Genomic DNA, 23,219 nt, shown 5'->3' on the forward strand with positions numbered 1-23,219 from the left:
GAAATGGGCAATTTATCATATCATCTATCATTATCATGGAAGAATAAATACTATGTATTGCCCTTGTGTGAGTTATGATTATGTTTATACTAATACCATTTCAAGGGTTACATATTAAAGAAAAGTTAGATTTATCTGAGCAAATAACTCGACAGAAATGCACACATTTAAAATCCCTAATATATTCAAGCTGGCATAAATTTTTAAATCTGTTTACTTTTATATGCCAGTTCTGTACACATGAAACTCCTGAAAAAGAAGCACATCTTTGAAGGCCCTTAAGCTCCCTACTGAACACACACAGAATGAGCTGACAATTTTCAAAGTGGGTTGAAATGCTCTGCAAAATAATTCAAACATCAGTACTACTTTCAAACTGAACACTCACTGATAATGTAAATTGCTATCATTTCGAATTGTTTTTCAGAGAGCCCTGGTCAGCTGCTGACATCCATTGCCTGGAGATAAAAGTGCCCTGGCAGAGTCGTGGAAGTCACTACATCATGGCCGCTCATAGAATCAGAGCCAACAACAACGCTTCTCTTCCTCGCTGCAAATCGGAGGGGACACTCGTCGATCTCAGTGAGGGAGTGTCAGAGGCTCGTCTGACAGATGTCAAAGGTCAGCATTCCACATCATAAAACTGTGTTTTCTTTGTTCAACTTCTTTTGATTGAACTATAGATTGGAACAATTTGTATATTTTAGGAAAAAAATGGTGTTAAAAACATTAAATGTTAATATGCTCTAAACATCAATTTAAGGAAGAATTCATTCTACATTGATGATAAACACTAAGGACTTTGATATTACAACTGTTCAAATATACACTCAACAAAAATATAAACGCAACACTTTTGTTTTTGCTCCCATTTTTCATGAGATGGACTCAAACATCTAAAACTTCATTCCAGATAAAGAATATTACCATTTCTTTCAAATGTTGTCCACAAATCTGTCTAAATGTTTGATGTGAGCACTTCTGCTTTGCTGAGAATATAGTGTGCCACATCAAGATGCTGATCTGACATCATGATTAGTGCACAGGTGTACCTTATACTGCCCACAACAAAGGCCATTCTGAAATGTGCATTTTTATTTTTGCTTTATTGGGTCTGGGGACTCAGAACCAGTCAGTAGCTGGTGTGACCACCATTTGCCTCATGCAGTGCAACAAATCTCTTTGCATCGAGTTTATCAGATTTTCAATGTGGCCTGTGAATGTTGGTCCACTCCTCTTCAATGGCTGTGCGAAGTTGCTGGATATTAGTGGAAACTGGTACACACTTTCGGAATACGCCGGTCAAGCACATCCCAAACATGCTCAATGGGTGACATGTCCGGTGAATATGCTGGCCATGCAAGAACTGGGACATTTTCATCTTCCAAGAATTGTGTACAGATCCTTGCAACATGGGCCGTACATTGTCTTGCTGAAACATGAGGTGATGTTCATGGATGTATGGCACAACAATGTGCCTCAGGATCTCATCACGGTATCTCTGTGCATTCAAAATGCCATCAATAAGATGCACCTGCGTTCTTCGTCCATAACAGATGCCTGCCCATACCATCACCCCACCACCACCATGGGCCACTTGATCCACAACATTGGGATCAGCAAAGCGCTCACCCACACAACGTCACACACGCTGTCTGCCATCTGCCCTGAACAATGTAAACCGAGATTCATCCGTGAAGAGAACACCTCTCCAATGTGCTTGATGCCATCGAATGTGAGCAAGTCTGTTACAGCGACGATCTGGAGTCAGGTTAAGACCCCGATGAGAACGACTAGCATGCAGCTGAGCTTCCCTGAGACGGTTTCTGACAGTTTGTGCAGAAATTTTTTGCTTATGCAATCCAATTATTTCAGCAGCTGTCTGAGTGGCTGGTCTCAGATGAGCTTGGAGGTGAACCTGCAGGATGTGGAGGTCCTGGGCTGGTGTGGTTACACGTGATCTGTGGTTGTGAGGCCGGTTGGATGTACTGCCATATTCTCTGAAACGCCTTTGGAGACGGCTTATGGTGGACAAATGAACATTTAATGCACAAGCAACAGATCTGGTTGACATTCCTGCTGTCAGCATGCCAATTGCACGCTCCCTCAATGCTTGCGGAATCTGTGGCATTTTGCTGTGTGACAAACCTGCACATGTCAGATGGCCTTCTATTGTGGGCAGTATAAGGTACACCTGTGCACTAATCATGATATCAGATCAGCAGCTTGATGTGTGCACCTATGTGGGATGGTTATCTCAGCAAAGCAGAAGTGCTCACTATCAAAAACAGATTTGTGGGACATTTGAAAGACATGGCAATATTGTTTATCTGGAATGAATTTTAGATGTTTGAGTCATCTCATGAAAAAAAACAAAAGTGTTGCGTTTATATTTTTGTTGAGTGTAGTTTAGGTGACATTGCCTAGTAAAGACATTCATACTAACTAAAATGTCATGATGCAGGTTGGTGTAGTGTTGGACACAACCACAGAGAGGTGGAGGCAGAAGTTTAATTTCATGATAATGAAAAAAAAAAAAAATACTGAAAACTACAAAAATTCCACAAATCAGGATGAAGACAAAAAATAAATGCAAAACAGTTCTAGCCAGAAGACACAAGTCGAACATAAAGAAAGCACAAGGGGCTGACACGAACAGACGGGAGGGAGGATCAAGTACAGGAAGAAAATGAGAGGCTTTAGTACAGGAGGTGAGCCAGCCAGAAAGGACCAGGGCTATATGAACACAAAAATGAGGCAAATCTAACAGAAATAAGTGAAAATGATGAAATTAGAAAGAAGAAGGTTGTAACAAAAAAGAACGAGGCATAACTGATGACTAAGAAAAACAGAAAACAAAATCTCAACCCAAAACCCAACTTTAAACTGTTCACATTTTGTAATTTCATCTCACATATAACTAAGATGCTCATGTTTTGTACAAATAAAAATCTAAAAGTATTCTTAAAAGTAAAAGCAAGAAAATGTGTTCAGTCCCCCTTTATTTTGTGAACAATTCAGTGCAACCAACTGCTGTCAGAAATCACTTAATTTGTAAATCTAGAGCAACCATGTAAAATCTAATCTCAGTATGAATACAGCTGTTCTGTTTTCAGTCCCAGAGGTTTGCTAGAGAAGATGAGTTCAAAGAGCATCATGAAGACTGAGAAACACAGCTTGGTTTGAAATGTGAAAAGATAGTAAAAGCAGAGTAAGGTCATAAAACAATATCCAAGTTTGTTCTGTTTTACTCAGTCCAAGATATGATGCACCTAAAAAACTATAAAAACAAGATTCTCTCAAATAAGTTTTTTTTATTTTTATATTTTGCATCTGTACTAAGTGACCAGCGATGGAGCATTAATCACCTTGGTAGCTCAATGCTGCAACTCAGCTTGGAGAATCTGCTAATATGATGACTGCTACCAGGCCTGTATTTAAGTGACTTAGTTGTTCCTGTCGCAACTTTTTTGGGGCGTATTGCAGACATCAAATTCCAAATGAGCGAATATTTGGACAGAAGAGAATAAATTAATAAATAAAAAACAGCAACGTTTATCCATTTGAATATTACATGTCTTTGTAATGAACTCAACTGACTCTAGATTTCAAGTGGGGTTGTAAATCCAAATGAGAATCCTTGATAGCAATAGATGTTTACAGATCCTCTCTGTGTAATTGGATCAGCATGAGAAAGAATGCCCAAACATTTCACTTTCAATGTTCAAGCTGCTCTAGACAACCTCCAAATAACTTGCAGCTCTAACTGCAGTACAAGTTGGGTCTACAAATAGTTTATTCTTGGGGCTGAAGATAAAAAAACATGTTGCACTCAAAGAACATTGGTCTTGCTCCTATGAAATGCATTGAAGTTGGTGGTTGCAATGTGGAAAAAACCCCTGAAAGCCCAAGGGGCATGAATACTTTTAAACTCTTTGTATGTGAAACAACTTTTTTATTCACTGATTGTCACAGCATTGTGGGAAAAGAAAACCAATCTTTTTGCTGTCTTTTTTAGTGCCTTCTCCTAGTGCCTTACGACTGGATACCACTGCTTCTTTTGGTGCTGCCAGGGAAGTTGTAGCCATAAAGGACTACTGCCCATCCAGCTTCACCACTCTCAAGTTCTCTAAGGGCGACCTCCTCTATGTTCTTGACTCATCTGGGGGTGAGTGGTGGTATGCTCACAACAATACAGAAATGGGTTACATCCCCGCAGCCTATGTGGAACCCATCAACTACAGAGACTCGTCCTTCAGCGACAGCGGGATGATAGACACAGTATCAGACTGTAACGAGGAGGGAGCTAAAGAAATGGACCTGTTAGGAGAGTGGACCGGAGAAATTCTAAAACCGACCACTTTTCAAAATGGAAATCCTTTTGCAACAACCCATACCTCTACAAATCCTTTTCTAAACAGGGCTTCTCAGAGTTCCTTGGATCAGACAATAAAAGAGAAATCAATTGACCTTCTTCTGTTTGATACACTCTCTTCTTCTGGCCCTAATTCTACCAGAAACACTGGAGACAATTGTTTTTCCAGCTATGTCTGTAGTTTGAACACTCTTAGTCCCTCTGTGGTTGTGGGGCAAACATTTCAAAGAGACAACCCGTTTTTTAGAAGCAAGCGTTCCTACAGCCTGTCTGAACTGTCCGTCCTTCAGGCTCAGACAGAAATTCCTCAAGCCTCCAACAGTTTCTTCAGAGGTCTCACAGCACCTGCACCCGAGCAGTTCCAGACGAGGGAGGACTTCCGCGCAGCATGGCTCACCCATCGCAAGTTGGCCAGGTCCTGCCATGACCTGGATTCACTGGGTCAGAGCCCTGGCTGGGGTCAAACACAGCCGGTAGAAACCAACATCGTCTGTCGTCTGGACAGCTCAGGAGGAGCAGTGCAGCTTCCAGACACCAACATTAGCATCTTTGTGCCAAAGGGCCATGTGGCAGCAGGGGACACACAACAAATCTCAATCAAAGCTCTGCTCGACTCACCACTTGAACTGAACAGTGATCGCTGTACCACTGTCAGCCCTGTGGTAGAGATCAAACTCAGCAACATGGAGACCAAAACCACCATCACCCTGGAGATGAAAGTATCTGTTGTTGTAAAAATGGAAAACAGGCAGACAACACAAGTTTTATGCGTGAGGAGTGATTGTAAAGAGGGGCCATATACCCCCATTCCTCAGGCCTACACCTATGGGGACATGGTTCAGGTGGGCCTGGATAACCTTGAGCCATGCATGTATGTATGTGTGGTCACCCAGGCACTGTCTGTACGACCTGAAACAACAGTCTGGGAGCATGTTGTTAAAAAGATTACCTTAGGAGTTTATGGTCCAAAACACATCCACCCAGCCTTCAAAACTGTGGTGGCCATGTTTGGCCATGAATGTGCTCCAAAGACCCTGTTGGTGAGCGAGGTGGGTAAACAGGCACAGTCTGCACCACCTGTTGCCCTGCAGCTTTGGGGAAAACATCAATTTGTCTTGTCAAAACCTCAAGACCTCCATGTTGAGGTTTACTCCAACATGGCTAACTATGAGGTGAAAGCCAGTGAGCAGGCCAGAGTGGTCCGGGGCTTCCAGGTTAGATTAGGGAAAGTCAGCAGGTTGATCTACATGATTTCCACTCGGGATGCTGACGATGTTTCAGATTTCACTCTAAGAATCCAAGTCAAAGATGACCAAGATTGTATCCTTGCTCAGTTTTGTGTCCAAACACCAACACCGCCACCTAAAGCAGGTCCAAAGACATCAGTGCAGCGCCGATTCCTGAAGAAAAAGGAGTTAGGGAAAATAGTTTTGTCTCCTCTTGCTGTTGCAACCAAATACCCTGTTTTCCAGGACAGGAAAATAAACAACCTAAAGTTTGGGAAATTAATCAAAACTGTAATCAGGCAAATGAAAAACCAGTACTTGCTTGAATACAAAAAGGAGACTTTGTAGCCCTTCTGAGCGAGGAGATGATCAAGCTGAAAGGCCAGTTGTGGACAAAAGAGTGGTACATTGGGTATTATCAGGGCAAAATAGGGCTTGTTCACGCTAAGAATGTTCTGATAGTTGGCAAGATAAAGCCCACTAATATCAGCGGGCCTGAACTTACAACCTCATTGTTACTGGAGCAAATACTGAAGCCCTGCAAGTTCCTCACATACATCTATGCCTCAGTAAGAACTATACTGATGGAGAACATCGGCAACTGGCGAGTTTTCGCGGACGCTCTTGGATACGTCAACCTGCCCCTGACACATTTCTGCCGCACGGAGCTCGACAGTGAGCCAGAGAGGGTGGCGTCGGTCCTGGAGAGGCTAAAGGAGGACTGCAACAATGCAGAGAGCAAAGAGAGAAAGTCCTTCCAGAAAGAACTCCTGACGGTAAGTTACAGCTTTGGCATGTTCCTCTGTGGCAGTTGTTTAGTATGAAAATAAAGAAAACTAATTGCTTGCTCTTTTTTAAGCATTGGGTCTCAATTGGATGGACTTTATTCCATCGTCTCACCACTTAAACAGCCATATGTTTAGGAGATTTTGCTCAAACAACGTCCTTTCTTCAGCTTTATAATCTCTTAGCATTTGCTTCAGGCCCCAAGCTTCAGGCAGTGATCCAGTTCTACTAATTCTACTGGGAGTCGATAACTGCTGTGTTGGCACCAAGGTGTAATAGGGGCCTGAGGAGCTGTGGAAAACAGCAGTGCTTTGTTCCCCCTACCAATGTCTGTTGCTGGAGTTTCACAGTGTGCAGTTTGCATATAACATGCTGATCTGATAAATCCAGTTGATCTTATAAATCAACCTGGGGGGAGAGGGCTTGATTTGAAAGGCAGTTTTTTCAGCCTCTTATTAGGCTGAAAGAAATGGCCTTATGTCCTGATACTTTTAAATATTAAAGAGATGGTAAGCTGGTCTCTGCAGGCTTTGATACATCTTGTAGGTTGGCAATCCTTTTTGTCTTTTTGATACTTTGAAAGTGCTGAGCTGACATGGAAATGTGGATTTTTCAATATAGCCTCAGGGATTCTCCTCCACGCAGTCACAGTCTGGGCTTTCTCCTCTTGACTCAGTTTGCCTCCGATCGACTTTTGACCAGACCAATTAGCAACAAGGAGAAATTGTGAATGATGGCATAAATTTTTGGTGTTGTTTTAGAATTGTAGTCTGTCTGTATTTTTAACAATGGTAGCGAGGAAGTGAACAAAGCTGTCTGTGTTTGCGACTCTTCCAAATATTGAGTTAATATTAACAGTCGTCTTGTTCGCACTTCTCTATTCGCAGTGGAGGATAGTTGTTTACACTTCAGGCCATTTTCAGTCCGCAGCGCTTTCATAACCTCGCACTGGTGCACTACATACATCTCGGACATAAAATTTAAAACTTAAATACAGCCCACAGCTTCAGGAAGCAATTATTTCTCAATTGGCTAAAGCAAAAAATACACAAAAGTATTCCCCACTTGCAGTTTTCTCCTGTTTTTCCTTTTTTGTCAAACCCAACAAATTTGATAATCAAATATAGCCTGAGCAAACACAAATCTCAATTTTATAATTACAGTCTAATAATTTATTCATTTTTAAAAACCATCTCTATGTGGAAAAGTAGTAAACCCCTAGACCACAGGTGTCAAACTCCAGTCCTCAAGGGCCTCCTTCCTGTAGTTTTTCCATGTGCCACAAGTACAAAACACTGGAATGAAATGACTTAATTACCTCCTCCTTGTCTAGATAACATCTCCAGAGCCTTAATTATCTAATTATTGTATTCACGTGGTGCAGCACAGGCACATCTAAAAGTTGCAGGACACCGGCCCTCGAGGACTGGAGTTAGACACCCTAACCCTAAACCAGTAATTGTTCTTGCTTCTCTGAGCTGCTCAGCAGCAACAACTGACATCAAGCATCTGGGATCAGGGAAAAAGTTCTTGACATCACTGTAGACCAGGGGTGGGCACTCCTGGTCCTCAAGGGCCGGTCTCCTGCAACTTTTAGGTGTATCTCTACTTCAACAAACCTGAGTGAAATAATGAGGTCATTAGCAGGACTCTGGAGAACTTGACTGCTTGTAGGAGGTGATTCAGCTGTTGGATTCAGGTGTGTTGGACCAGGGAGACATCCAAGAGTTGCAGGACCAGGAGTGCCCACCCCTACTATAGACAAATCTTGGTCCATCCTTTTCTGCAGAATAGTTTTAATCAAACCACATTAGAAAGATTTTGTCATGAAATGTAGTGAGAGGTGGTGAGACAGATGCTATACACACAGGATGAGATGAAAAATGATGGTTGATGGTACAACACAGATCCAAACAGTCCAAAAATCCTGCCAGCACAGCAGAGCGGAAAGCAGAGCGGAAAGCAAAGGCTCAGCACTGGTAGCAACAGGTTTTACAGATGGACAGAATAGACAGCACACGATGACAAATGACTGACTGAATCGACAGCTGAGACAAGGACCCGATGAGGAACAAAGAGCACAGGTGGGGTTAAATCACAGAAACGAGACACACCTGGGAATGATCAAGGGGAGACAGGACATCACGGAGACACAGAAACTCAAAATAAACACACAGAAAATTCAAATCCTGACAGATTTTGAACATGAATTGCCTGTTTTAAGGTAGCTCAAATCTGAGTTCAGAGCTTGACTTGGCCACTTCAAAACATTCATTTAGTTTTTTTTCTCAACCATTGAGGGGTGGAGCTTGTCCTTTGGAACCTCCTTCCTGATCATAGGCAGACAGCAAAATTCATGGTGCAAATAATGACCAGTGGTTCATGTCCTGGCACAGCAAAGCAACCATAAATCTAACGCCACTGTGTCTGAATCTGTTCTTCTATGCTTCTGTAATGCTCTTAGTTTTCACTGTCTGTCATGGCATGCAGCTTCCAAATTGTTCCTTTTTGTCTTTTCAACCAACAGAATATTTTCTTTTTCTTTATTACTTTTCTTTGAATCATTGGAAGGATCATTTAAAGAAAATGAAATGCATTCATAAAGTGGAAAGAGGTTTCTATGGCATATGACTACTGTCTACTGTAAAACTTGGCATCTTTTGCTCATCTAAAACTTTAAAACCACGAGGAGAGCCTTTGTCACAATTTCACAATGTTTCACAATCAGTGTATAATCGCCCTGAGAGTCTCTGACAGAGGTCAGATTTGTACAACAGTTGAAGTTACACAGAACAGCCACACTGCAATTTACCCAAAGTTGTAAACACTAGTTAGACCCATTTATAGACAGAATCTGTGGTATGGAAGAGAACATAATAAAAGATAGTGGAAAAAAATATGCCATCTATGAAAGGCTTTTTTCTGACATACAGCAATCCATCCATTTTAAAATCACAAAATCTTGTTTCTTCTGAGAACTTTTTTGTTTTTTGGAAAAGATAAAATAAGAAAATTAAAGTGAGCTTCAGTGTGTGTGCTACAGTATAAATAGGTGCAGATTTAAATGCTGTTGTATGGAATCATCTTCTCCCTTCAAATGAATGTGAGTGTCTTAACAGTGAGAATAGACTCATAGTTTTCCCGTGAGTGTTTTGGCGCTGATGGTATATTTGTAGAAAAAGAGAAGCAGATGAAAAGCAGCGTGGCTGCGCTGAGGAGCCGCCTTTGTGTTGCAGTGTTTCAACCGCTATGTCTGTTGGGAAAATGGAACATCAGTGCTGCGTTTACAAGCAGAGTTTAATATTTGATCAATTAGATAAACAACCCAGTCAAAACGTGTGTAAAATTTAATAAAGGTGTACATGCTAATTTACTTAAAAAAACATTTATGGCAGGTAAAATAAGTATTGAACACATCAAATTTTTCACAGTTAAAATATTTCTAAAGGTGCTATAAACATGAAATTTCCACCAGGTGTAGCAACACAACTAATCCATACCTAGAAAGAAACCAAAAAGGTCAGAAGTGAATTTAATAACAAGAGAAACTACGGAACATGCTGACTGATATTTATTTCATACTTTTTACAAAAGTCTCTGATGGTAATGACTATTCAAGTTTCCTTCTATACGGAGGAAAAGACAAGTGATTTTGAACCATTCCTCACACAAGCAGTCAAATCTTCAAGGTTCCATGGTCTCTTCTCTGAACGCTGATGTTGGAAGCAGTCTGCTGTGCTCATACCGCATGCTACATCATATCATTAATCTGATAAATAAAGATTCATGTATTTTAACCCTCCATGATTTCAACTCCTTCAGAGCCCTCGTCAACTGGAATGGACACGATATTTTTCTGGGATTACACTAATAAAAACATTAAGGAAATTGTTATTTGCATGATGGAGGTTACTGATTGGTTTCTTATTGAACAAAAACACTGAAGTTCAGACTCCTGTCTTGATGCTTGTGACTTTCAGGCTTCAGACAAGATGAGCATGTATATGTAGCGAGAGATGGGAAAGAGTAAGCATTTGTTTTCTAAAAAGAATATTAATTTATGTTCATAGCAACTTAAAACAATTACTCTCAGTATAATTTTAAGTATTTCCAGTCATAATATTTGAAGGCATTTTGAATGTTTTTTCTATCATGAAATTGTAGGATTTCTTTAAAGTTGAGTGTCAATCCCAGTGGACAGACACGTGCTGATGAGGCAGCATGCGAGCGCCTCACGAGCCTCCGATTAACCACAGAAGTCCCCAAACGTCTCACGTCTAAGTCATTCCTAGAACCCGACTGAACTGCCCGTGCAGAGGGGGAAGGATGGGGGGGCTGCTTGATAGCCTGCCCCTTTTATCCTTGATGCCCCTTTTTGAGTTTTTATTTATATGTGTGCCAGAAGGCCTATTTGTGCCCCACCACAATAATATTTAGCTACATATAATAATTTAGCAAAGTAAACTGGTCTGGCTGCCCTCGATCTAATAATGACTCAGTTTCTGCCTCCATGATGATCAGTCACCGGGTCCATGGTGAGGAGGAGGGGTCGGATCTGTGCCTCAAACTATCAGATTATGGGCAAGAATATTTTGTTCATACACTGGTTTGTAAATAAAAACGTAGATCTGATGTTGAACAATGCCTAATTATTCAGTGTTACCATGCAAAGAAAGAAGCATGTATGAGCATTTCATAACCAGTTTGTGGTTTCTAAATGTTTTTATCTTTATTTTTCTAGTCATGGAGTATAAAGTCCCAGACTTTCTTGAACTGACATTGAAAGATATCTGATCTTGAGTGCTTTGATGTAGGAATTAGATGGTAAATTGAGAAGTAAAGCAGTCCCAGTTTTTCAATGTGTCTTATCCAGAGGTGTTCAAGCTATACAGTGAATCAGTGTTGTCCTGCTAGATGAAATTGTCAATCTGTACCACACAAAGATCTGGGAAAGAAGTCAACACGGGTGTCCTAAGTTTGATTCTGGCCTGATGACCTTTGCTGCATGTCTTTCTTCTCTGTCATTACCAACTTTCCTGTCTAAATACTCTCAAACAAAGGCTGCCTCATTCAAAAAATCCTGCTGGAAAAAGATTGTTTACTCATTTATTTGAGTAGGACTGACTTAAATTTGTCATTTTAAACACACTTATTAAATTCAGTTTAAAAAAACTTCATAAATTGACTACGATTATCATAATTAATTGAGTTGAATAGATTTCAGAGTTTTGCACAAGGCGCTCGTCGTGTGGAGTGCTTGGGGAGCATATTGATGGAGAAAAGCAGACTGACGTAAACCTTTCAAAACAACGATAACAATCCCGCTATTCTGATGTTTGAAATTCAAAAGTGCTCTAGTACTGACGTTTCATACCGGATCACTTCCATCTTGTTAATCGATGTTAACTCTATAAAATGCACATTCTCTATCTGGCATTACCCATGGGAGGATTTTTTAAAATGATTTAAATGTATTCATTTTTCTGTGGGATATACAGTGAGGTTGATTTTAATAATTACATGTTTTTAAGAGCAGCAGCCAGATGGACAATAAAACATGTTTTAATATAAGTTGCTGCTTTGACATAATCACAGCACTGTGAAAACATATATACAAAAATCTGCAATAAAACATTAAATATTTGAAAATCAGACACCAAACAAGAGTACCACCCTCGTTGAGAAATGCTACACTAGAGTAAGCAGTTCCTGCTCTTACTTCTATTTTCCTCCCAAACAAAAAAAATCCAAAAACGCATTTATAAAGGTTACCTCAAAACTCAAATCCTTACAGTCAGTGGACTTTTACACTGAATTAATACCTCAAAAGTATCATTCCTCCTTTTCAACCTGAAAACTATTTCTTTTCCTTATAGCATTACTATATTCCTCATTCTACTGATGGGTAAATGAGGCGTCATGAAGCATTTCGACCCATAGCAACACTGTATTGATACTGTGTCGATACTGTGTCACTGAATACTGACACCTGCTGGACATTAGGAATCCCTACAGGCAACGTGCTTGACAGACTGATTTGATGACCTAGTCCAGTGGTCCCCCAACCACCGGGCCGCACAAGAAATAATTAAGTCAGAGAGCGCTGGGACAGTGAGACGAGATGAGAGGAGTAGAGCTTGTGAGATTTAGGTCTGGTTCACTCGGCACGATTTATGGATTGTCGGCTGATTTTCCAAACCTCTGTGACCACAGAGCCGATAAAGACCAACAGGTTCGGTCGGTTCGTGTGTCCAGCCACACGGCAGGAGCAACACGCCACAAGAACCGATTCCAAAAGAAAATCCAGTGAAACTATCAACATATCATACATGAATTTATAATAATCAAACACAGATGACGATGTAGAAGCAGTAGTGATTGTTTGTGGATTAATTTTAAGCAATAAAAGACATTACAAAATGAAAAGGCGTTTGATAAAAGACAGCGGGAGCAGCCGCTCTATTTGCTGCACTATGATTAGGAGGTGAGTCATGTTTGTTCGTAGTTAGCATTTTTAACTGAATAAACATAACCCACATATGGCAAACATATTTACCTTTATATTCATAAACATTTCCAAATATCACCTTCGATGTCCACCGGACTCTCAGTTGCCATGTCAACTGTTTGGGATTCCCTCTGTTCTTACGTCACTGCGCTCTCTGATTGGCTACCTGTCACATTCAACAGGCTGCTTTCTGGGAAATCCCCACAGCCTGTGATAAAAGGGTCAAGACAATGTTGATTATGCCAGATTTTAGATTCGGTGTGTTGCGTGATCACCACCACGCAGCACACCACACCCTGCAGGACGTTTTATCTGACGGGGAAATGCATTTTGTTGACAGATTCGCTTCCTTATAAACACAGTTAGGACGGCATCTCAAAACAGTTTCTGTATCGTCACGTGACTTGCTGAAATCAATACGTGCACTGACACGGGGTTTTGTCTATGAGCTTGACACATGCACCGATGCATCGGTGTTGCCGGACCCATCACTACCTCATTCCACCAAGGAATAGATGTTTTTTATTTCTTCTTCCCCATATTGTGGGAATTGAAGCTTCAGCTATCTTAATAAAAATAATCTCTGAGCATCTACATATTACATCTACATATTTTGACATCACACTCGAAAAAGTGTTTTTAGATGTAGTTTATTTAATGGACTTATTTACATTAATTCAATTTGGTTAATGATCACAACTTGCTTTTTTGTGCTCAATTAACTTAAACGTTACAAATCTAACTAACTTAAAATTAATTGAATTAAATGAACTTAAAGAAACTGTTTACTTTGACTGTACTTGTAACAATTGAGTTCAATGTCAGTTTCGTATTCTACGTCTGACCAACTCAATTTATTATGTTCATCATAATCAATATATTGTGATAATCCAAATCAATTCATTACGTTTATCCAACTCAATTTACTTTTTATTTAATTCATAAAGTATGTTCTACATCATAAATTTAAGTCCCTCTTACTCAAATCATTTGTTTTTGTCTAATAAATAATTCAAAACTCTGACTAAATTCTACATAAAGTCTAACTTTTAAGTTGTTCTAAGCTAAAAAATTTAAATGATCTAAAATTACATTATCACTCACGTTGTACTTAAAATACAGCTAGAATTTGAATTATTTTCAATTCTACTCAGGATTAGATTGTTCCCCTAACCCTATGTTTCACCTCATCTGGGAAATGTTAATATTTAATATTTGAAATGTTACTATTGTCAATATTCTATTTTTTTCACTGATATTTGTGGATGTGTTGATATAAGCAGCTAGACCTCCAACATGATTCAGAGGAATCATGTTATTTTTAAAAGCTAATTATATACACAGAAGATAAGTGATGCTTTAAAGACATTTCCAAATCCCATAGTCCCTAAATGCAACAGTGACCAGGTCACTATTTTAAGTTGTCAGTCATGATTCCACACTGTCATCTGAGGAGGTCCTGCCCCTGATCTAAAACTGGGTCAAAAGTTTGAAACTGAAACTGAAAATCTGAAACTAAAAAAAAAACTAAATTGAGTCTGAAAAATAGTTTTGGTTTCAGTAGTTAAAAACTTTTTTAGTTTCAATTTTTTTTCAATTTGAAATTTTGATCAGTTAATTTTTTTTATTTCAAAACTATATTTAAGTTTCAAATCTTTTTTCTTCTATTTTCATAGTATATTTCAATCATTCCGTTCATACAGTTTAGGCTCCCTGAAAAGGAGAAATTACCTGTTAGAGAAAATATAACCATTTTTGATTGCTTTGAGTATGATTATATTTTACTTAATATGAATGCTTTGCATTTATCATTTGTTAGCTTTAGCAATGGAGTCCTTATCAGCAACTAGAAGTGTATTGTAGTTTTTCTTTAGGGAAAGTGAACCAATAGCAAACTTAGTCAGTTTCATATAAGTTGGGCTCGTTGTCAGAAGATGTAAGTAAGTCTCTATAAGAGGTATTTAAGAAGAAACACACAAGTTCACTTATTGAATTGTTGGTTAATATGTAGCATATATTTGAATTTGTGCAACAAACATCAAAAGAAAAAAGATCAAATCCGAATGGCCATTCATTTTGATAAGTATTTACACTGGCCATCATTCAATAAATCTATAAAAATCAAAGTCCACACATTAAAACATCAAATCTTAATAAATAATACTAATTGCATGAAACATCTTAACACACACTGTCAGTATAAACTCTAAGAACTAACTCTGCTTTTATATTTTAGAGTACATCTAAAGTTAGACTTTCATGTTTGATTCTTTAGTTTAAAGTTCTGTCTAAAATTACAATTTAAAAATATCTCTAGATAAGATTGAAGTAACTGCAAATGAAACCTTGTCCTTCTGGCTGAGTTCAGATAATCAGAGCTAAGGTAGCAACTCGTTTTACATCATTAAAAAGCAGGAGTTAGGCTGATGCGGCACTAGACCACTAAGACAGCCAACTTTTAGTCCAGTGCTTCTCAAATAGTGGGGCGGGCCCCCTTTGGGGGGCGCGGTGCGATACCTGGGGGGGCGTGTGATCCTGGGGAACAGGCTTTTTTTTGGCCGTACTAGTATAAAGTGTAATTGCGCACAGTAGGCGGCAGTGGCGCTCTCATTGTTACTTCTGTCACGTTTGCGACAGTGCAACATTTTACGACTTACAAGACAACAGGTTTGCCTTGGTTAGCAGTGTTAAGTCAACAAAAAGCTCCGACTGCGTTCTGTCTATGGCCTCCGTTATTCAACAACCCCCAACATGAAAAAGTTTTTCACAGGGATGAAAAGAAAAGCGGAGAGAGACAAAGATAATGAGACAACAGAAAGTCAACCGAAAGCTAAGAAGAGGAAATACGAAGCGTATTTAGCGCTTGGCTTCACTGTGACTACAGTTGGAGAAGAGGAAAGACCGGTGTGTTTGCTGTGTCTAAAAATGCTCGCAGCGGACAGCATGAAGCCAAATAAATTAGCGCGTCACTTAAATACGTTACATCCCAATCACGCCGATAAGCCGCTAGAGTTTTTTCAGCGAAAAAAATGTTAATAAGGAAAAAATGTTATGCAGAAATGGATAGTCACGGTGGGGAGTGGGGGCGCGAATAGTTTTCTTCTTGCTAGGGGGGGGGCGTAACGGAAAATAATTGAGAAGCACTGGTTTAGACCAAGTACAAAGAATGGGAGGAGAGGAAGAAATTCTTTATGCCACAAAAGAACAGTAGAGGGTGTCTTCCACTCATTTTGTCTATAATTTTTTTGTCCTTTGGCTTGCTTCATTTGCTGTGTCTCCTCTTTCTGAAGCTGGGTGGGAGCATTTGCTGCTTTTAGAATAATTGACAAAATGATTGTAAAAGCCTGCAGCTCTCAGGAGATGCAGGCTGATTTCAGGAGCCGGTGCAGGGCTGGTTTACAATACCTAATAAGCGTTTTCATGGCGTCTCGATCTTTAATTTTTTCAAGGTTTTGGTTCCAAGGTTGCTTTTCACAAAACAAAAGAAATCAGAAAAATGTTTAAATGCAGAAGTGGGTAAGAAACACAATTTCAAAAGCCACATTGTGGTTTAGATGGAGACTGTAAGTGGGAGGGGATGGCAAGAGACAACTCAAGTGAAAATGAAGATGAATAGAAACTATCAAGAGGAGTTTGGAGTGAGATTGAGTGTCAGTTTATTTGCAGAGGAGAAAAATGGAAGCCAGATGACAGACAAAATAAGTTATCAAAAAGGGTCTCTGCAGGTCAGAGTGAGGGTTGGGAGATGTACAGATTCTGTTTGTGTGTGTGTGTATTTGTGTATGTGGCCACCTATGATCGAAACGCCCACTTAGTTCATTTCCAGTCCAGCATAATTTCTCAAAACATGTCTGGAGGAATTCTCAAGTTGTGACAAGTGACGATTTCTATGTTTGGGAGCTGCACTAATGGCGAGCTGGTGGAAGCTGGTATTTAACTAGAATTTCACACATGCTCTTTTAGTCACCTAATACTGAGACCAGTTGACATTTTGGAAAAACACAGCACAGAGTTTGAATTCTTCCACAACAGTGAATCTTGAGTCTCTAGAGTTGTTTTCTTTTATTCTGTTTGCAACATCAAGTGATTCCCGTTCAGAATTATTCAGTGCTTAATACTTTATAAGAAACCATTAAAGTTGACACCAGATCTTTTTTAAACTTGGAGATGGACCCTAGTGTTGCACTCATCAATTTTGTGCTGTACTGAGACTATATAGTGTCTATTAGACAGCAGCTCCACATGTTGTTTCAGTTGGTGTCAGACTCCAGGAAATCCAGAATGATCTTTGTAGCACATTTGTAGATGCTGCATTGTTTCAAAAAAGGGGGGGAAATATTGTCATATTTGTAGAATTCTACTCCAACATGGTACTCATGGTAACTGCATGTTCTATTACATTAGTTCTGATTTCTTTTTTTTCTAGACTCTATTCCAGAATTCTTTGGTTGAGGATGCTGTACAACTAGTAGGATTTTTGCAGTTATTTTTTCACTTTCAGGCAGTTGTTAATGGATGACCGAAACTAACCTGACTAAAAAAAAAAGCAGACCCTAACCCTAAAAGCATTTTGTTTGACCTTTTCCTTACTCGTGTTTTCATTAAGAAATGTACATACAGTATGTTTTTCAAGAAATGTATGTATTTTGTATTGCCTTTTCCTTATACATGGATTTTTGTTTTACATGTCCTTCTGTTCTCTTTTTACGTTGCCAGATGCATTTCTGCCTCATTATGCAAATGAGGAGTGGAGTTATCTTAAGGCTTCAACTTCTGCCTATTGGTTGCTCAGCATCACTCTATGCAAAGCTCAAATCTGCTGTAATTGTAGCGTCCCGGTTGAATGGATGGTCTCTCAAACTGATGGTTCACAACGTCTATTTAATGCCTTTTTATGTGAACACACCGTAAGAGCTACAGAACATACAAATAAAATACATTAATAACTCAAACAGTGTTGTTTTCACATTTTACTTTAACATATAAATCATTTTTCTTACATTCTGTAATTAAACCTGTCATAAAGTGCAACATATTAACTATTAACGGTTAATTAACGAATATTAGTGCCGTATAATAACACAACCGTCACACCCAAAGCAAATTACACATTTTACAGTGAAACTAAATATATATTTACATATTAAAAACTCTCACCTTGTTCCCCATCAACCAAGCGCCAACCAACTGACTGTCTACACCCTAATTTGAACTACTCCTTTATTAGCTTTACTCCAACCTGAGCGCTCTCTCTTTCTGCGCGATGACCAGCTGTTAATTGTCAGTTAATTGTCAGTTAATTGTCTAACGTTGGCGTCACACTTCACCACTCTTCCGTTTCAAACCCTTTCAAAATAAAAGCATAAATTCTTATGTTAACAAATACTCGTTTTTAAATGAGGAAACACAAAATACTAATAAGGTCATTCACAGTAATGGCTTCAACAACGATGTCGAACTATGATCAGTTTAACAGTTAGCTAAAGCTTAGCAACTCTATTAGAAGATAATAAAGTTGCTATAATTCTTTATTATCCATCCATCCATTTTCTTTACACCCTTGTTTCTCGTGGGTCAGGAGAGGTGCTGGTGCCTCTCATCTGTTAGCTTTATTGCTGGATTAAATAAAATACAAGGACTAAATCCATCAGGGACAGCTCTCAAAATTGATTCATCCAGCAATTATTTGCATTGACTGTGTGGACACTTAGTGGTGGATTTATAATTCTTTTCAGATAACTGCCATGATGCCCCTGTTTACAAAAGAAGTGATACAAGTATTGGCCAATAAATTAGAGCTGACCTTTCCCAGAGGATTTTTGTGTACACAAAAAGAAGAAAAAAAACCTGTTAGTTGTTTAGAGTCAAATGTGTTGAATATTGGAGGTCCCAGCGCCATAAACAATGTTGAGTGAAAAACAGATTTTTTGATTAACATATTGATTTTCTTGATGAAAGAAAATCAATATGTACAAGAGAATATAGAAGGTGGTCATAGTTGTTGGGAATTTAGCTAAAAATAGAGGAAAATCCTGGAAGAAAAGCTGCAGACATGAAAATTGATGTTCACACATGATTTATGCATTCTGACTGAGCTTGAACTGCTTTGCAAACAGGAATAAGCACCGTCTCAGTTTCCAGATTTGCAAAGCTATTATTTGATTGAATTTGTCAAACTATCTGTGTTTGGCAGATACATTTCACTAACACTACAAAGTTTTCAACAAAAAAACTTCATGTAGGAACAGGAAGTGTTCACTTTACTTTGTTACTGGGAAACTGAATAGGAAAATTCTGCCAAAACTAAAGTTCTTCTTCTCCCTCAATGTTTATCGATCCAGTGGCAAACCAACAATCTGCACAGTGTCCTACTAGTGAAATTGATAGATATACTTGTGTCTGAACTGCTCTTCATTCTGCTGTCTCTTAGATCGGACACTGTGTCATTCTCTGGTCTTGTCTCATCTCAAGAACGAGGGAGACTTTTGGAGCATGAAGTTCACATGCTTCACTTACCCTAACCCTTCCTACCCACTTCCCTCATGCTCTCTTAAAATCCTGTCATTCCACACATTCATTCAAGGTCCAAATGAGAACATTAAAGTCAGCTTTGCTCTGTTGAGTTGAAGCATGATGATTGTGTGACTGCGTCTTTGTCATTGAGACCCGTCTGTGTTGAGATCAGAGGAAGTATTTTTAGGAAAGGGGGGCACTTTTGATAAGTGTGGATTTGTGAGAAGCTGAAAAAGCTCATTTGAAATGAAAACTTATAGAGTTTTTAGATTTTGATAAAGGTGAAATGTTTCAAGAAGAAGATATGAGCAATGAGAAATGACTAAATTTACCTCCATTAAAGCTACTTTATTCAGATTTTTTTGGTCTGAAATTGTGTTTCTTTGCAGGCTTTGTTGAAGATGGATTGTCAGGGTCTCGTGGCCAGGCTTGTCATGGACTTTGTCCTTCTGACCACCGCCGTGGAGGTGGCCGGACGATGGAGGGACCTAGCTGAGAAGCTGGCAAAGGTTTCCCGGCAGCAGATGGACGCCTATGAGGCACCGCACCGTGACAAGCATGGCGTGGTGGACAGTGAAGTAGGCCTGTTGGAACTTGTTGTTGCTAAAGTATCCATTGAATGTTTTCATATTCAGTTCAATTAAAAAACAAAAGGGATTAATCAGCACAAATTTTGATGTATTCTATTGAAGGTTTGTGACCAACACACAACAGTTTAAAAAAACACACTTGATGTGGTAGTTGATGAGATATTATATTTTAAGTGTCATCTATTTAGGACTCTACTAGGTTTTGCTAATCAATAAGTTAAAGTCAGATTGATTCCCCAAGATTTTGTTGATAATAGTTTGCTTAACTCAAGCACTTGTGCTTAATGTACAGTAAAAGTTAAAAGGAACAATATATGTAGAAAAAAGTCATCTTTTATGATGACATAGAAAGAAAGGAAGAGTGAACATAATGTAGCATAACTGCAATTAATATTATCATTGCATAATTCTACAATAATATCACAGATTTAATGTGTTTTTAATATTATGCAAGTCTAGTTAAAGGAAAAACATAAAGTAGTCTGCTCTTCAGTTTTTCTTGAGCCACTTAGTGAAGAGAGCAAACCTGTGGAAAAAGGTCAAATATCACCCAAACTGAATTTTTTTCCTCATGCTCATGGTGAAACATGGTAATGGCAGCATCATGTTATGGGAGCACAACATGATGCTGCCATTATGAAGTTATATAGAGGATGATACTAAAGGGAGAACCTAATTCAATCTAGATTATCTTCCAAATATTCTCCATCCAAAGAATGTGCAAGAATTTGACTGTTTGTGTAAAGTCTGGAGAGACAAAACCCAAAAGATTTGAAACTGTAATTTCAGTAATGCTTCTACAAACTTGATTGATTTCATGGGAACAAAATGTGGAAATGTTCAATGGGTATGAAAACCTTCTTAGTCATTGCCAGCAGGAGTCATGCTTAATACATCATGCAATATTTGCATTTCATGTCCACAGGCCATGTGGAAGCCAGCGTATGACTTCCTGGTCACGTGGGCTGCTCAGATCGGCGACAGTTACAGGGACGTGATCCAGGAGCTCCACATGGGCCTGGACAAGATGAAGAGCCCCATCACCAAACGCTGGAAGCACCCCACCGGCACGCTAATCCTGGTCAACTGCCTGGACCTCCTGCGGAGCTCCGCCTTCAGCTCTGCTTCTCAGGATGACAATGCCTTCTGAGTTTGAGCTGCACATCAACTGACTCTTCTTGAATGCCTGTATTTTCTGTTCATTGCCTGGTGGAACCCAAACAGACTTCTCCTAAGGTCTCCCTAGGACACACACACCCTAGGAACTACAGACAATGACATGTTGCACATGTAAGTATTTTTCAACTCTAGTTTTTAGCACAAACTTTTTGTAGAGCAAAACTTTAAAACCTTTGATTAAGTACTGTGTTTCAAATTGAAGGATCACTTTTTCAAACTAAGACGTTTTACAGTCTCTATACAGTCTCTATGTTACAGTCTCACTCTGTATTTCATATGTACATGAAACCATAATGATCTTTTCCGGTCATGGTCCTTCTGACTTCAGACATTCAGCACCACTCTGGCTTGTTGGTATGGAAGATATTAAATCAAGTTTAATAAAAGAATTATTCATTCATCATTTGCAACAAGGTTTGACCCTGTTTAAGGACTTTGCTCAAGGTTTTTGAGATGGTTTGTTTTTGTAACTGTGAGTGTGCTGAAATAACTTTTAACACTTTTTCCAGTTTTCCGTCTTTGTTTGATTAAGATTAACTTTGTAAGTTAATGACGTCTCTTTGTTTGAAGGAGGAGGTATGGTGGTTGAGGAAACTCCATTTTGAGAATTCAAAACCTTAAAAAATGTCCTTTTTTGTTGAATGTAATCCAACAGTTTTATAGGATGTTGCTCGAGCAAGAACTATTTTATGGGTCAATAAGAAGTCAGTCCAGAGTTTGAACAGGATACGAAGGAAGGGTGACATTAATCTTTCTGCAGTTCTTTGATGGATTTTGACCAAATGATACAGGATGAACAACTTACAAAAGGTTTCACCACTGTTTTAGTGTTTACTGGCTGGGCTCTAACAGACTTTGGGATTATCAGGATCTTTTTTTCTTTTTTTTTTTTAGCAAATGTATGGCACAGGTTTGTGGCATCTTTCTTTCGAAACCTTGAAGGTCACAGGAACTCTGAGGTAAGACAGGTCTGCAGTGCTTTAGATTTTGTTCTGTTGTAACCTTGATGCTCTCAGGGTATTTTTGGTTGGCTGGCCATGGGCACTCACTTTGCTGTAGTGTAGTTTCCTGAGTGACTGCGTCAGTGGCCTTAATCAAAATGAACTATCATTTTAAACAAGGACAGATACATTTTTAGCTTTAATGAGACTTTGATGTGACTAAAACCAAATTTCACTGTGTACCAGTTTTAAAAGAACAAGAACATGACAAATCTCAGCCTACAGCAGTGATGCTGAAGAAGAGTTTATCCAAAGATGCAGTTTGATGACTGTTCTGCACAGTGTGTTTAGTATTGTCATTAATTATTGTAAAACATTCTTGTACATTCTCTCGCAACAATCTTTATCCATTGAGTTACTTTCTTTAAATCTTTGCATCTGCTTCCCTGACAAATAGATGCAAACATTCAATGCTACATCCTGCTATCCACTATATCAATTATTTTGTAAACTAGCTGTTTGCATTTTCTCCTCTCCTTTACAAGCAGACATTGTTTTTGGTGAACATTAGACTTTCAAAAACTTGGAAGGTGATATAAAAACCTGCTGCCAAAAAATGTTGCCATGTGTTGGAAAGTAAAAAAATTAATGTTAGATAAAAAAAACATTTCTTAGCCATAATCAGAATGCTTTCATGTATTTTACCTTTTGGGTAATGTTGCCTTTGTTACCAACTGCTGGTTCTTTATTTCTTATATTTTGTTCTTGAAGTTTGTATTTGGTTCAATTACAAATGTAATACAATAAAAATTTCAAAAATACAACATTTTTCGGAAGCATACTAAAGGGAAAATGAATTATACTATATTTTATGCATATTGGGATTGGTCTATCTGTCATTACCACTTGTTCCTACAGTTATACAAAATATATGATGTACTTTACTTTGCAAACAAACAAAGTTGGAGATTAAATTGCAGAAATGTGTGGTCAGAGATGAACAAGATTACCGCAAAAAGGAGGACATAGATGGAGCAAATGAGCTGAAGACATTCTTCAACACATTGAGTTCAGGAACAAACTCATCATCATCATCATCAT

General features: G+C 38.8%; 1 protein-coding gene across 1 annotated transcript; it reads left to right on the forward strand.

Moving 5' to 3' along the window:
* The first annotated feature begins 503 nt into the window (after window positions 1-503).
* LOC129353173 (SH3 domain-binding protein 4-like) lies at window positions 504-22,943 on the forward strand. Its single transcript, XM_055022401.1, is given in 5 exon segments — window positions 504-621; window positions 4,019-5,929; window positions 5,932-6,377; window positions 19,798-19,986; window positions 20,924-22,943. Coding segments are annotated over 5 exon segments (2,889 nt in total). The 3' UTR covers window positions 21,149-22,943.
* Window positions 22,944-23,219: the final 276 nt, after the last annotated feature.

The sequence above is a fragment of the Poeciliopsis prolifica genome, unplaced genomic scaffold (assembly GCF_027474105.1).
Source record: "Poeciliopsis prolifica strain line A6 unplaced genomic scaffold, Auburn_PproV2 SCAFFOLD085, whole genome shotgun sequence".
NCBI classification, from domain to species: domain Eukaryota; kingdom Metazoa; phylum Chordata; class Actinopteri; order Cyprinodontiformes; family Poeciliidae; genus Poeciliopsis; species Poeciliopsis prolifica.